This window comes from Onychomys torridus, chromosome 16 (genome assembly GCF_903995425.1).
Source record: "Onychomys torridus chromosome 16, mOncTor1.1, whole genome shotgun sequence".
NCBI classification, from domain to species: domain Eukaryota; kingdom Metazoa; phylum Chordata; class Mammalia; order Rodentia; family Cricetidae; genus Onychomys; species Onychomys torridus.
Genome location: NC_050458.1, coordinates 40,054,313 through 40,067,810, shown reverse-complemented (window position 1 = coordinate 40,067,810; position 13,498 = coordinate 40,054,313). Strand labels below are relative to the sequence as shown.

The following is a 13,498-nucleotide window of genomic DNA, read 5'->3' as shown; positions in this document are numbered from 1 at the left end:
AGCCATCTTACTGGCTCCTCTGTGGGGTGTTTTCTTTTTCTCCAACTTTTTTAAAGATCTTTTTTATTTTTCATTGTATATATGTGTTTGTGCATGCAAGTGCAGTACCCGTGAAGGACGGAAGAGGGCGTTGGATCCCCTGAAGCTGGAGTTATAGGCAGTTGTGAACCACCAGACAGGAGTGCTGGATACTGGAAAAGCAGCAAGTCCCCTTAGCTGCTGAACCATCTCTCCAGCCCTCCCCTGTGATCTTTCTAGAGGCGGCCAGAGTGCTCCTTCCCAGAGTCCTTGGGAGAGAAAATAGGGTGCACTCTCTTCTTGTTCCTGTTTCACTGTTCCCATTTGTTCACAGGTAGAACAAATAGCCATCTACAGTGGCCATTTGGTAGAGGCCACAGCTCTGGGGTTGTTGAAAAGCCTGGGGTGGCCCTGGGAATGGGTGCAGAGGAGCCAGGTGGGCCTGGATGGGCTTGTGCTCTGAGCCTTGAACCTGAACTCGATCCCTTCCTCTTCTCCCTCCCTGTCCCTCAGGGATTTTGTGTTTTTCCAGTTCAGCAAGGAGGCCTCCCGCCTGCCCTGCCCACCAGAAGATGTCCTATGAATCCATCACCAGCAGAGGTGGCTTGGGGAGCCATGGCCCTTTGAAAGGACCCTCAAGAGAAGGCTACCAGCCCCTAAGTAATGGCTCATCAGACACCCAGAGGTGGGAAGGTGTTAACAGTGTATGGTCTCCATCGGGTCACACTCCTCTGAGGAGTGACCAGCACGAGTGACGGCTGAGGCTAGGGTGGGTACCCTGGGAGAGGGAAGATGGAGGGCTGCTCTGTGTGGGGGCACTGAGGAATTGTCATGCCTATGAGGCATGGCAGCAGGGGTCCACTGCCACACTCCTGGAATGTTCTAGGTGTGAGGGGATGTGACTGAGGGGTGGATGATCTTGGTTGGACCTCCTGATGGCACTGGAGCAGCTGTGCTTTGCACGGCATAAAGCAGGGGACACTGGGGTCCTTGGGGGTAACAAGCCACTCTCTGGGCTTGCATATCTGCGGAGCTAGGCTCCTCCTGTAGGTATCTGTGTTTGTGCTGCACTGAGTCCCATGCCTTTCCTGCCACCTTCCCCTGCTGTGGGGCTGGCCTGGAAGGCACCCTGCTCCATTTCAGCCCAGCCTCTGATTAGGGGAAGCTTCCAGTCTTGGAGTGGGGACAACATTGAATTTGGGATCTGCTTGGGCTCAGCCTAATAGCTCTGTGTTGGGCCACTGAGCTCAAGGACCCTTCTGGGTTGAGGGATCTTTTCTCCTCAGCTCTCCCTAGGCTCTCTGAAGCTGGGTGAGGACCTAGATGTAGTCTATTTCCTTCTTGTGCCTCCCTGGCCAAGGGTGGCTGGTCTCTACCTTGCCTGTGCTAGGGTGTGTACTATGTCAGGGAGGGTATCAGTTGCATGCTCCCTATTGATGGTGCTGCTACAATGTAGGACCTCCTCAACTGCGAGGAAGTGCTGTTCAGGTACTGTCCACCCTAGGCCTGCCTTCCCACCTGGTTATAGGATGCTTGATTCCTTCTCAGAAAGAAATGCTGGGTCCTTCTGTATTCCAGGCTGGGCTCTAGGATCTGGGGCCTAAATAGAGGAAGCAGGTGAACCCTGGATGTAAAGACTGTATTGTTGGGAGGCTTTCTGGGATGCATGCTGAGAACCAAAGACAAAGCCTGAGCTGACTGGGTGGGACGGAGCAGACGCTTGGAGGAGCAGCCACAGGGAGACTTGGGTAGAAAGGCACAGGGCCAGCACTGGGCCCCATGCTTCCTTCCAGGAAGCCAGACAGCAGGTGAGGGCTTAAGCAAGATACAGAGAGAGCTGGATTTCAGGGGTGTTAGGTTACTGTGTCCTTGGACGCTGAGTGTACAAAGGGTACCTATATGCAGTGTGTGCTCTTTAGATGCTCACAGATCATGCCCACGGTTTAAAAATGGATGACATGCACACCCTGTCATCACTTGGCCTTTTCCAGCCCAGCTCCTTCATTCTTGGCCCTGAATTCCATTTCTCTGCTTGCTTTTTTTTTAAGTTTGATTTTCTTGTGTTTGTTTCCTTAACAGCATCCTGCTGGCTTTGGCATGCTCTGGGGCTTCATCGAATGGGATCGGAGGTCTGATTTGCTGCTTCCATGCTTGTTCTGAGGCTGGTTGGTGTGATGCATAGCTGTCATGTTTTAGCTGTCCCTGTCCTGTTCTGCTAAGGGCACGCTGGGGCCACTCTGCTCACTCCACACCCCAGGGACATTAGGTGGCTTTGTTTGTTTGGTTGGTTGGTTTTTATTTTATTTTATTTTTTCGAGACAGGGTATCTCTGTGTAGTTTTGGAGCCTGTCCTGAAGCTCGCTCTGTAGCCCAGGCTGGCCTTGAACTCACAGAGACCCAACTACCTCTGCCTCCAGAGTGCTGGGATTAAAGGCCTGCGCCACCACCGCCTGGTGTTAGCTGGCTTTCTGTTTCCTGCCACCACAGCTCCGGTTGCTGAGCCTCACAGAGATACCCAGGGCCATTTTGGCTTGGAGAAGGGTGCTTTCTGAAGTCTCCTCAGGCCATTGGCAGTCTGATCGGGATTGTATGTCTACTGGGTGAACATGGGGGAAGTCAATATTCTTATCATTCTGTCTTCAGTCTTTGTATGGGTGGAGTCTTCTGTCCTGTCCTTCAATAAAGCCCCAAGCAGTTTTCCATCAAGATCTTATATGTTATTTCTTAATTAAAAAAAAAAAAGCATAAAATCTTTTTGTTGTTGTTTTTGCTGTTATCAGTGGTAGCTGAACATTAAGTTTTTCCAAGTGTTTGTTGCTGGTATGTACATGTATTTATGTGGTTTTTGTTGTTGTTGTTGTTGTTTTGTGTTTTGTTTTGTTTTTTTGTTTTTGAAAAGCAAAATCTGGAGGTCTTTCTTAATTTAATGTTTGTATCTTAACTCTATAAACATGGTAAGTTTCACATACACAAAAGAGATACAGTGATGTAGCAGCTCCATGGTGCCCCCCCCTATTGCCCCCTGTCACTGTCGTCTGCTCCCAATGAGTTGGTCAGATTTCATCTGAACCTTTTTCTCGCCTTTGTCTCATCTGCTAACATCTCCACATGTCTCTGTGATGACCGTGCCAAGCAATGCTCCTCAGAAGCCACTTGCTGAGGCCGGCCCTGGGCTCTCTGGATCGCTGTGGGAGGAGGCAAGCCTGGCAGATCACCCATCTGGAGCCTTCTGCGTCCTTCCACGTCTCCAGGCTCACCTCCATCTCTTTCCCTTTTGCCCTTGAAGTTTATTTGTTGAAGGAACCAGCTTTTCCTGTGGAGTGTAATTGAGTTCATACCCAGCCATTTTGCTGGTCTTTTTTTTTTTTTTTTTTTTTTTTATGAATTGCAGTAATTTGTCTGTGAGATCTTTTGAGTTTGCTCTGTAGATGTTTGTGAACAGTGCCATTTTCTCTTCTCCTCCAGCAATTTCACCTGCTCATGTTTTTGCTCTCTTCCTGAGCCAGCTGGGGCCGCTGTTAGGGTGTTGGATTGACATGGGACCTCTTGTGCTCCTTGATAAGCCAATACACCACAGGGAACAGCTGATGATTCGTACCTCTCACCGAGTCTCACAGCATAGCCAGAGGTGTTGCGAGTCCTCACCGGACAGTCAATAGTGGGCAGGCTGTCTACCAGCACCAGCTGTCCTCTGCACACATAGCTTGTGTAGACTTGGCGGGATGCGAAGTTGCAGACAGGATCCAAAGAGGTGGGCAGCACAGCACACTGCTGGCCTTGCCAGTTCCCCTGGTGAGACATGCTGGGAGCCACCCACAGTGTGTGCCACCAGGGTATTGTGCTACACATCACCAGCCCAGAAGAGGTCACTATTCAAAATCCCAAGTGCATGAGTAAAGCTCCACCATGGATCTGTGTCTCAGCTGCAATGCCAGGCCACCATGAGACATGTTCACCTTGTTGCTGTTGTAGCAAAAACACCTGGTGCGGACTAAGCCTCCTCTGAAGTCATGGAGGAAGGGATATGTGTTCCTTGAATCTTCCTGGTATTTTGCTGCATAACTATTTTGTGCATAGAAACATTCTGGCTTCAGTCAATCTTCCAAGATGTGAAAAGCCATTTAAGTATTTTTGTTTCTTTTTTTTGGGGGGGGGGGCAGTTTTAAAATGTGTCCGTGTCACTCATATATTCAGATTTGTTGAAACACAATTGTACATAGTGCCTCTCCCTGCCAGTATCAAGAGGTCAGCTCTGCGGACATCAGGTGTACAGCCCTGACGCACCTTGCTCTGGTCCACATCCCCCTGCTATGCTTCTTCACGGCTTGATTTCACCTAAAGAAGGGGCCAGATAACCCCATCCCTGAGGCCCTGTAGGGGTTGGGTGAATTGCCACTGCTGGTATTTTGTTCTTGTTGGAACAGGGTTCTTGCCACTTTCTCCCTGAAACTGGGACTGTGTGCGAATCACTGTTTCTCCCAGCTTCCTGCTTGAGTTAGGGTTGAAGTTTTGTTGATCTCTGCTTTTGTTTCTTTCTTTCCCTCCCCCTGCCTGTCGCCTTTCAGTCTTCTGACTCCCAGATTGGATGTTTACCTTCTGCATATTCACTGCTTGCCTTTTATTTCTTGTTAATAAAAGCATTTAAAGTTATGCATTTCCAAAGGCTCACTGATTTGGTTGAATACCACACATTTAAAAAAAAAACATGTAGCATTTTACATCTTTGTTCAGTAATAAATATTTCCTGAATCTCATTGTGATTTTTTTCTTTGACCCAGGAATTATTTTGAAGTGGATTTCATCATTTTCAAGAGTGTTTGTCTTCTCGGCGGCTGTCTTTAAAAAAATTGGTTTTAAAGCAACTAGCGAGGCTGTGGGGGTACCATGCAGAGGAGTTGGCGTTTCCATGTGGGGGGTTGTTGGGGATGCCTCGTACACCTCGATCTGCCTTCTTGTGCTGTCTTCTGTCCTGGGTGGCCTGTGGAGGCTCCTGTGGGGCTGGCCCCAGAGCTGAGGAGGCCTTCCAGGCAGGAGAGCGGGACCACATGGCTCTGGGAAAACAGCTCCGTTCACTCGGTCCCTGCTGACTCTGTAGCCATATACAGAGTCATATACAGATAATCATGCAGCACCTCAGAGTCCTCTCTCCACGGGGCCCCCATTTCTCATGTGGAGCACCTTCAGACAGCAGGCTGCGGACAGGTGCTTGTAGACTCTACCAAGTGGCCTTGTCCCAGAACACACCACCTGTCAGCTGTGGTGGGCTGAAAGGTCCAGAGTAGATAAACGTAGGTATACCCGAGGACACAGGAGTAGCAGTGCCTGTGTCCACAAGTGTCATCCCAGGAAATGAAAATTAAGACACATTCTTTGTGGGGTCCACACTCATGTTGAGCTTCCTGAGACCAGAGCTGGGGGAGCTGCCACTCCTCTGCTGTGGGAGAAGTGAGGTTTGGGGGTATGGTTCTATAGAACGAGTGAGTCTGTGCTTGGGTGTTGTGGTGGTGTTGGTTGCCATTAGATACACTTCTCAGTTTTTGTGCTTTGTCACACTGGTGGCAGATGTCCAAAGCTTTGTCCCTGGGTCACACCTGAGGGTCTCGATGTAAAGGTTTTATTTAGCTTGGGTGCCAACTTTCACAAGAACTGTGATTCAGAGAACCACAGTCTGGAGCATGGGACATTCTGAATTTGGCGGCAGCTTTGAACCCAGGGAGATGTGGCTGACAGGGTGGTCAGGGAGGGCTTCTTGTAGGAGATGGACCTGAGTGGGGCCATTTGTATGGACAGACGGGAAGCAGCCATGACTGTCCCTTGTCACCCATAGAGTGTGCTACATGTTGGACTGAGTAGGGACTTGGTCATTTTTTTTCTGCCTGCTCCAGAGAGTAGTCCATGGGAGACCTGTACAGGGAAGGGTGGTGAAGGTAATCTGGGATCTTGAGCATGCCCCCAAGTCTGAGGGCTAGGAAGCCAGGTACTTCCACTCAGATGCTAGCTGTGGAAGGGTCCTAGGAGGGCTTCCAGAGATGTGATTAGAGGAGGTGGGACCCAGCTTGCAGGGCTCCAAGGTACCTCTGCTATATTCAAAGGCCTTTCAGTGCTGGGGACCAGAGGGTCTGCTCCTGCCTTTGGGAAACCTTTGTCCCTACTGAGTCATCCCTTGTATCAGACTCCCTGCCTCCATTGTGTAAGTAGAGAGGAAGCTACTGTGGGGGCAACTGGGAGTCCAGGCTGGACCCCTGTTCTGTGAGTGGGCAGGCTGTAGGTCCTAAGTGGCAGTGAGCTGCAGTGTGCTGCTGACCACAGTCTCCCAGCTGCCTGCCTTGCACCCACAAGCCAGAGAGGGGCCACAGCATTGCCCACCATGCAGCTGGCAGGACAAGTAGGCCTGTATGTCCTGGTCTACTCTGATGGTAACTATGAAGGGCATGCTGGGACAGTGGCAGTGCAGCATTGTGGGCTGGAAGTAAAGTGTCTTGCTGTCACCCAGCTAGAAGGTCTTGCATTCAGGTCTCTAGACATGGGTGGGGAGGGGTTGAGACTAGGAGTGGGCCCTGTGTCCTGACCTAGAAGCTGAAGAGACTCTTAAGGAGCTTCCCCACAACCCAGGCCACAAACACCCACCTTTTGGTGCCCATCTAGGGCCAGGAGTCTCTCTTGAAGGCAGCCAGATACCAGAGCTCACCTTGCTGCCTTCCATGGGCCCAAGGAAAGACTCTGCCCCTGGGCTCCATAGCTAAAAGAGGAAGCCCAACTTCTTCCCTCAGGAGACTGAGGTACTGGTGAAGTTATCAGTTTTACTGTTCCAAAGGAGCAGGCTGGTGGTCCTGGGTTCTATAAGAAAGCAGGCTAAGCCAACCAGAGGGAACAAGCCAATCAGTAACACTCCTCCATGGTTTCTGTATCAGATCCTGTCTCCAGGTTCCTGCCCTGTTTGGATTCCTGTCCTGACTCCCTTCAGTGATGAACAGTGATGTGGAAGCATTTCCTCCCCAGGTTGCTTTGGTAATGATGTTTCATCACCACAATGATAATCCTAGCTAGGAGAGAACACAGACCAGGCACACCTCCTTCTTCTTCCTAGAATTCCTATACTATCTGAAGCCATGCTGAATCTTGTGTTTCTGTGGTGCTCATTGAATCCAATAACTTGACAGGGTGGGATGAGATAGTGTAGGGTACCTGTGCTGGGTTTCAGCAAGGTGGCTATGCCCCAGGAGTATGGTGGCTGTGCAGAGACACATGGCCAGATGTTCCTGGTTACCTGGTGTTCTGGGGTGTGGTCTGAGCTGTGAGTTTATACTATCCCAGCAGTCATATCTGGGGTGTGTAATTATACCAGACTCTAGTGTAGGAGCTTGGAGATGAGTGCACAGAATGGTCCTCTCTTACCTATAGGGAGATGGACTCCAGTCTAGGAGTTTGGGGGTGAGTGTGCAGAATGGTCCATATATATATGGCTTTTCGAGACAGGGTTTCTCTGTGTAGCTTTGCACCTGTCCTGGAACTTACTCTGTAGACCAGGCTGGCCTCAAACTCACAGAGATCCGCCTGCCTCTGCCTCCCGTTGACTTTTAAAGAAATGCCCTCTTAGGAAAGCCTCTAAACAGCAGATGCTCGTTGGCTCTCCACTCTTACAGGACCATGCTGGATGCTCATGGCTAGCTATTACATGTGGTTTTTAATCTACACTTTCCTGGTATTGCATGCTCATGGGCATTAGTGTCAGAGACCTGCTCTGATCTTTTGAAGGGTTCTTGAGGGGAGGAGAGAGGAGTGAGGAGTACTAGATAGGTAGAGACAACAAGAAAGACAGAGACAGAGGATAGCTTTGGGAGGGCCCTGGGTCAATACCCAGTTGCCCCAAGTTTAATCATGATGGGCTTTTTATACATCAGAAAGGGAAGAAGCAAAAGACCTCCCCCCTTTCAAGGTTGAGGTATAAAGTACCAACAAGTATAGACCCTTTAAAACACCTGGTAACCACAGCCTTGGCCAAATCATCCTATTATGTAGCCCTGCTGGGCAAAGCAAGCTCAGACTTCCTGACCTTGAGTAAGGCCTTACTAGGGTGCCTCTGTGGGCCCCCACACATTGGCCATTTGCACTCTCTACTCATCCCCATTGTCAGTCTTCTATTGGGTGGTCATGTTTCGAGTTTGCTGCTTCTGGACACAAGGGCTTTGTCAGTGCCTGTATTTGAATATTTTCCTATAGACTATTGATGGTTTTACTTTTCTTAACTATGGTTTTTTGAAGGTCACACACTTTGCTGTTTGTGTAGCCTCTTCCATGGCCTTTTTCCTTGTATCCTGCCTGAGACTTTGACCAGCACAAGGTTACCAAGTGTTGTCTCCCCACTTCTATTTCAGATGGTGAAGCTCCAACATGTATGCCTATGATGCATGTTGTTATCTGTGTTTGAGAAGTTGAGGCTCTGGCTTTCTTGGTTGAGAGACACTTCTTTCTCTATGGATCACTCAGCTCTTTTGTCTTCTTCAGTTGAGGTGGGTGTTTGTCTGAATAACTGCCCCCATCAGGAACACTGTCTTGATTGCAGAGTCTATAAAGTGTGTCTTGAAATAAGTTATGAAGTGATTCCTGTTTTCTGATGGGGTTTGTGCAGAACCAATGTGATCCTTCCTGTAAATATTTGGCAGGATTTGCCAGGGAAGCCTTCTGAGCCTGGAGTTTCCCTAGGGAGAGATGCTGAATTATCTGTTCAGTTCATTTTCCTTCTGGTTGCAGTGCCACCATGGTGTCTGCTGCTTCTCAAGTGACCTGGTTTTTAAAAGCCTTACCCATTTCAAGTAAGCTGTCAGGACAGTGGGATGGCTGTGTGTCTGTAGGATCTGCAGTGATGTCTCCTTCTCTATGGCTTGTGTTGTTGGTCTGTATTTGCTCTGTGTGTGTGTGTGTGTGTGTGTGTGTGTGTGCAGGGTCTGGCTGCATAGCCCTGGCTGACATGGAGCTTGCTATGTAGACCATGCTGACCTGGAACTTGAGTTGACCCTTGTCCCTCCACCTCCCAGGGATCACAGGATTAGAGCTGTGTACTTCCACACCTGGGCTTACTCTTTTGCTTTGATTGTCTGGTATAACTTTATTATTTTAGGTAATCTCAGAAAGAATTGGAGTTAATGCAACTAATGTGAAGGTTTCAGTTTTACCCTTTCAAAGGAGCAGGTTCGACTGCATTGGTGTTTCTCTGCTGTTGACTGATTTTTTTTCTCACCTTCATCGCTTGCTTTCATCTGCTTCCTTTGGGTCAATTTTGCTTTTGTTCTTTTCAGTTGAGACCACTCTTCTTTTCTGACATGTGTTGATACAAATTTCCCTCTGTGTATTGTTTTACTTGTATAAACTAAACATACTGTTTCCAGTTTATTCAGTTAATATTTTTTGATTTCTCTTATAATTCCTTACTTGTACTTACTTTTTAGTTTTTCGAGATAGGGTTCCTCTGTGTAGCTTTAGGAGCCTGTCCTGGATCTCACTCTGTAGACCAGGCTGGCCTCGAACTCACAGAGATCCGCCTGGCTCTGCCTCCCGAGTGCTGGGATTAAAGGGGTGTGCCACCCCTGCCTGACCTACTTTACTTACCTTTTAAAAGAGTGTGGCACTTAATTTCAAGTAGTTATGTATATTCATAGGCACTTTTGCGCTGCGGATTTCTAGTTCTCTTCTTTTCAGAGAATGTGTATGGCAACTACTATTATAAACTACAGAGACTTGTTTTGTGGTCTGAAATATGACACATCCTATTGAATATCCCCATGCGCTGATAGGAGCGTGTTCTCAGCCCCTGATGGGCGGCATTGACTGGTGCTGTGTTCAAGTCTCCGTCTCCTCACTGATTTCTGCCCATGTACCCTGTCATCCTCTGTGACTCCACTCTGGTGTGGGTTTGCAGTTTCTCTCCCCAGCCTTGTCTGTCTTCACAGATTTCCAGGCTGTATAAATGTCCTTCTCTGGTCCTGGTTGTATTGGTTCTGAACTTTGCTGTGTGCTGTTGGTGTATCCATGGTGAATGGTCCATTCTTTTTACCTTGCTGCAGCTATGTACATTCTGTAGCAGGAGAGTTATGCATGTTCTGTGTGGACTCTTGCCTCTCACTGTCTTACTTGGCAGCCTCTGCTCCGTGACTGAGTCGCTGTTGACTGAGTCGCTGTTGCCGGATAGAGCCTGTGGAAACTGGAGAGCTCGTGCTCTGCCTTCTCCACTGTGAAGTAGTACACAAACACTTGAGATGGGACTGTGAAGCTGAGGAAATGAATCACACTTTTATTTCCTATCAGTTCATTACAGTTTACCTTCAGACTCCACCCTGGCTGTGGGCTGCTGGCCTCGCCACCTCCTGTGCCGCCAGTGTGGGGTGTTTGTTCCACTCTGCCCTCTTGGTATTTCCCTCTTGTCCTTTTTTCTTTTCCTGCTCCTCCTTTTCTTGGAGCAATTGATCAATGGAGCATTGAAGGGTATCCATTTTTGCCATTGTTAGAGCCTGTTAACGATTTATATATATATTATCTTAGCGGTTGCTTTCTAATTCACAGCATGTATCTTTAACTCTTAAGCCTGCCTTTGATCATGCACCCCTCTGCATGCATGGTTCCTACTGCCCTGGTCCATTCCCTTCCCGACTCTTTATGATTATCCTGTGTGTTCCTCCTAGTATGCTACAGCCAGCATTAGTGGCATGTTGTTACCGATTTTACAGTCAGTTGTCCGTTGGAGACACAGAAGCAAGAAATGCCTGTTTAAACTTACCTCCCCCTGCTCCCGTCCTGGCTTTCTTCAGCTCTTTATTTAGACTGAGATTTCCTTTGCTTGGTGCTTCCGACCTGAATAACTTACTTCAACACATTCTGCGATGCACATCTGGTTGGAACGGGCTCTCGGCTCCTATTTGTAGAAAATAAATACCTACTCCACATCTATTTTTGAAATATGTTTCCAGTGGGTATAGAGTTCAGTTGGAAGTTTTTCTTTTTGCATTTAAAGGTCCCATACTGCAGTGTTTCCCGCGCTGCCCCATGGGCAGTCTACATCCTCCTCAGCTCTTGGAAGCTGTCTGCTTTCCAGTGGCTTCCTGTAGTTTCGCTGTCCTGTGCCCTGGGGGTGTGGGTGTCTTTAATACTCTGTGTGGGGCTTATTGACAGTTGCTGCTGTTTATAATTTCATAGTGTTTGGATATGTTTGGTCATTATTTTTCAAAACCCCTATGCTTGCTGTGTACCCCTCTTCTCATGTGTACCCTAGACTTCGGGATGTGGCCAGGGATCCTGGATCGCCTTTACCTCTTCTTGGCCTTTTTCTTTTGTTTTAGTGTCTCCTGTTCTTGTTCAAGTGCACTAATCCTTTTATTCTACTCCGTGATTGCTCCCTAGCAGTGAACAGTTACTACTGTCAGTGTTCCTGCCTCTTCCTCTGGTGCTGAGGGTTGCACTCAGGGCCTGGCCCATGCGCAACAGGCCATTTACCGCTGAGCTGCATCCTCTTCATATATTCATAGTCCCATTCCCTGGGAGTCCGTGCTTCCTTGAAGTTATTCTTTCCTTGGCTTCACGGGGCTTTGGCTTATGTAGGCACAAATCTGTGCCTGGCTGGAGCCTGGTGCCCTGGGCAGAGCTTCAGAGTTCCTTGTCTTCCCCGCTCTCACCCACTGTGCTGGCCCCACCTGTCGTGACTGAGCCTCACCATGCCTGGGGTCGACTTTGTCAAGCTTTGAAGCAGTTGGGTCTTCCCGGGGCCCCTCCCTGCTTGGCAGGCTCGTACATTTGAGCAGCTCCTTTATGTCTCACTCTGTGGATTGTCACTGGTCAGAGAGTCCTTTCCAGTGTTTGATGGCTTTCCAGCAACAGGACGGCACTCAGGCCCATGCTCCTTTGCGGCAGACGCAGCTCCAGGCCGTGCACCACCACAGTGAGATTTTGCTTAGTTTTGCCACAGTCTCTGTGTAGCCCAGGCTGGTCTTGAACTCTCTATCCTAATGCTTCAGCCTCTGAGGGCTGCATTACAGGTATGGCTATCACACCTAACAGCCACAAAGGGCAAGAGCCACGCACCCCAATGCCCACCTGCAATTCTGCCTTCCTGGTAGCCTGTGCTTGGCAGAGGGCACCAGATGCCCCTCTTCTGTACTCTGTTGCCTCACAGGTAGGGGGCATCCTGGCCTTGCAGAAGCTCTTTTGCTTCCCTTAAGTTTAGCGTCGGCCTGCCATGTGCCTGTGTTGGTGGAGTGCTGGCCATGTAGGGACGTTGCAAGCTGGTTAGGAGACAACAGAGGCAGTGTACCTGAGCAGAGCAGTGAGGTGTACTGGGAATTTTCAGGGCTCTACAAGAGGAAACCCTGGCAGTTTCTGGAGGCTGGGATCAGAGGAAATAGTTTGACCCAGGCCATTGTGGTGAGAACTCTCCTTGCAGAAGCAATGCCCTCATTGGGCCTGTAGGCAGTGTAGGGCCAGGGAGTAAGGGCACAGCCTGAGGCCTGGCAGTTGTTGTATAGGGTGATGGCTGGCAGTAGTGTGATGGATAGCCTGGAGTGCTCTGGAGAGCAGGGTGGCCATGAAGACTTGTGTATCACCTTCTGGCCCCTGGTGTTGCCCAGCAGTCAGCCTGTTCCCTGCAGCACTGGGCCTCTAGGGTACATGGTGAAGAAGGTATCCACACTGGGTTGATCTCCCCAGGAGATGGCCCCATGTGTGGCAGCTGTGGCATGCCCCCACCTACAGCTCGAGTCCTTGTGAGAGCATCATTCTAGTGTCTCCCTACACCTGCCTGGGTAGCACTCAGGTGGTCAGTGTGGACTTGGAGCCCATTTGCTCTCATGGTTGTGCAGCTGGTCACTACATTGACGGCAGGGCCAGAGGTCCCCTCATAGGACCAGATGGTGGTGTTTTCCTCATGCCTTGCCACCTTGCCTTTTCTTCTGAGTTCCTGTTTACCCATGAGGAGTTGCTCAGAGGTCAAGAGAGCATTCTGGGCATTCTACTCTTTTTATGGTGTCGAGGACAGAACTCAGGGCCTCAGTAGGCAAGCATCCTTTAAGCTAAATAAATCCCCAGACTTCTGTTCAGGGTATCTGGAGAAATTGCGGTACCCCTATACTCCTGTGTCACCTAGTGTTGCTGGGCATTTGCATCTGTCCACCCTGTGTGCCACCTGTTGCTGACTGTTACATGTGTCTGTCACTCTCTGTCACCTGGTGCTGACTGTGACATGTGTCTGTCACCCTCTGTCACCTGGTGCTGACTGTGACATGTGTCTGTCACCTGGTGTTGACTGTGACATGTGTCTGTCACCCTCTGTCACCTGATGCTGACTGTGACATGTGTCTGTCACCCTCTGTCACCTGATGCTGACTGTGACATGTGTCTGTCACCTTCTGTCACCTGATGCTGACTGTGACATGTGTCTGTCACCCTCTGTCCCTGGTGCTGACTGTGACATGTCACCCTCTGTCACCTGATGCTGACT

The 13,498-nt window shown here is 49.4% G+C and overlaps 1 protein-coding gene across 1 annotated transcript in view; it reads left to right on the top strand.

The window, feature by feature from the left end:
* Window positions 1-13,498, top strand: part of Tsnare1 (t-SNARE domain containing 1) — a 70,589-nt gene that overhangs the window by 41,118 nt on the left and 15,973 nt on the right. The window contains 3 exon segments of the mRNA XM_036207575.1: window positions 532-678; window positions 5,846-5,878; window positions 6,664-6,748. Coding sequence (XP_036063468.1) covers window positions 532-678; window positions 5,846-5,878; window positions 6,664-6,748 — 265 coding nt within the window.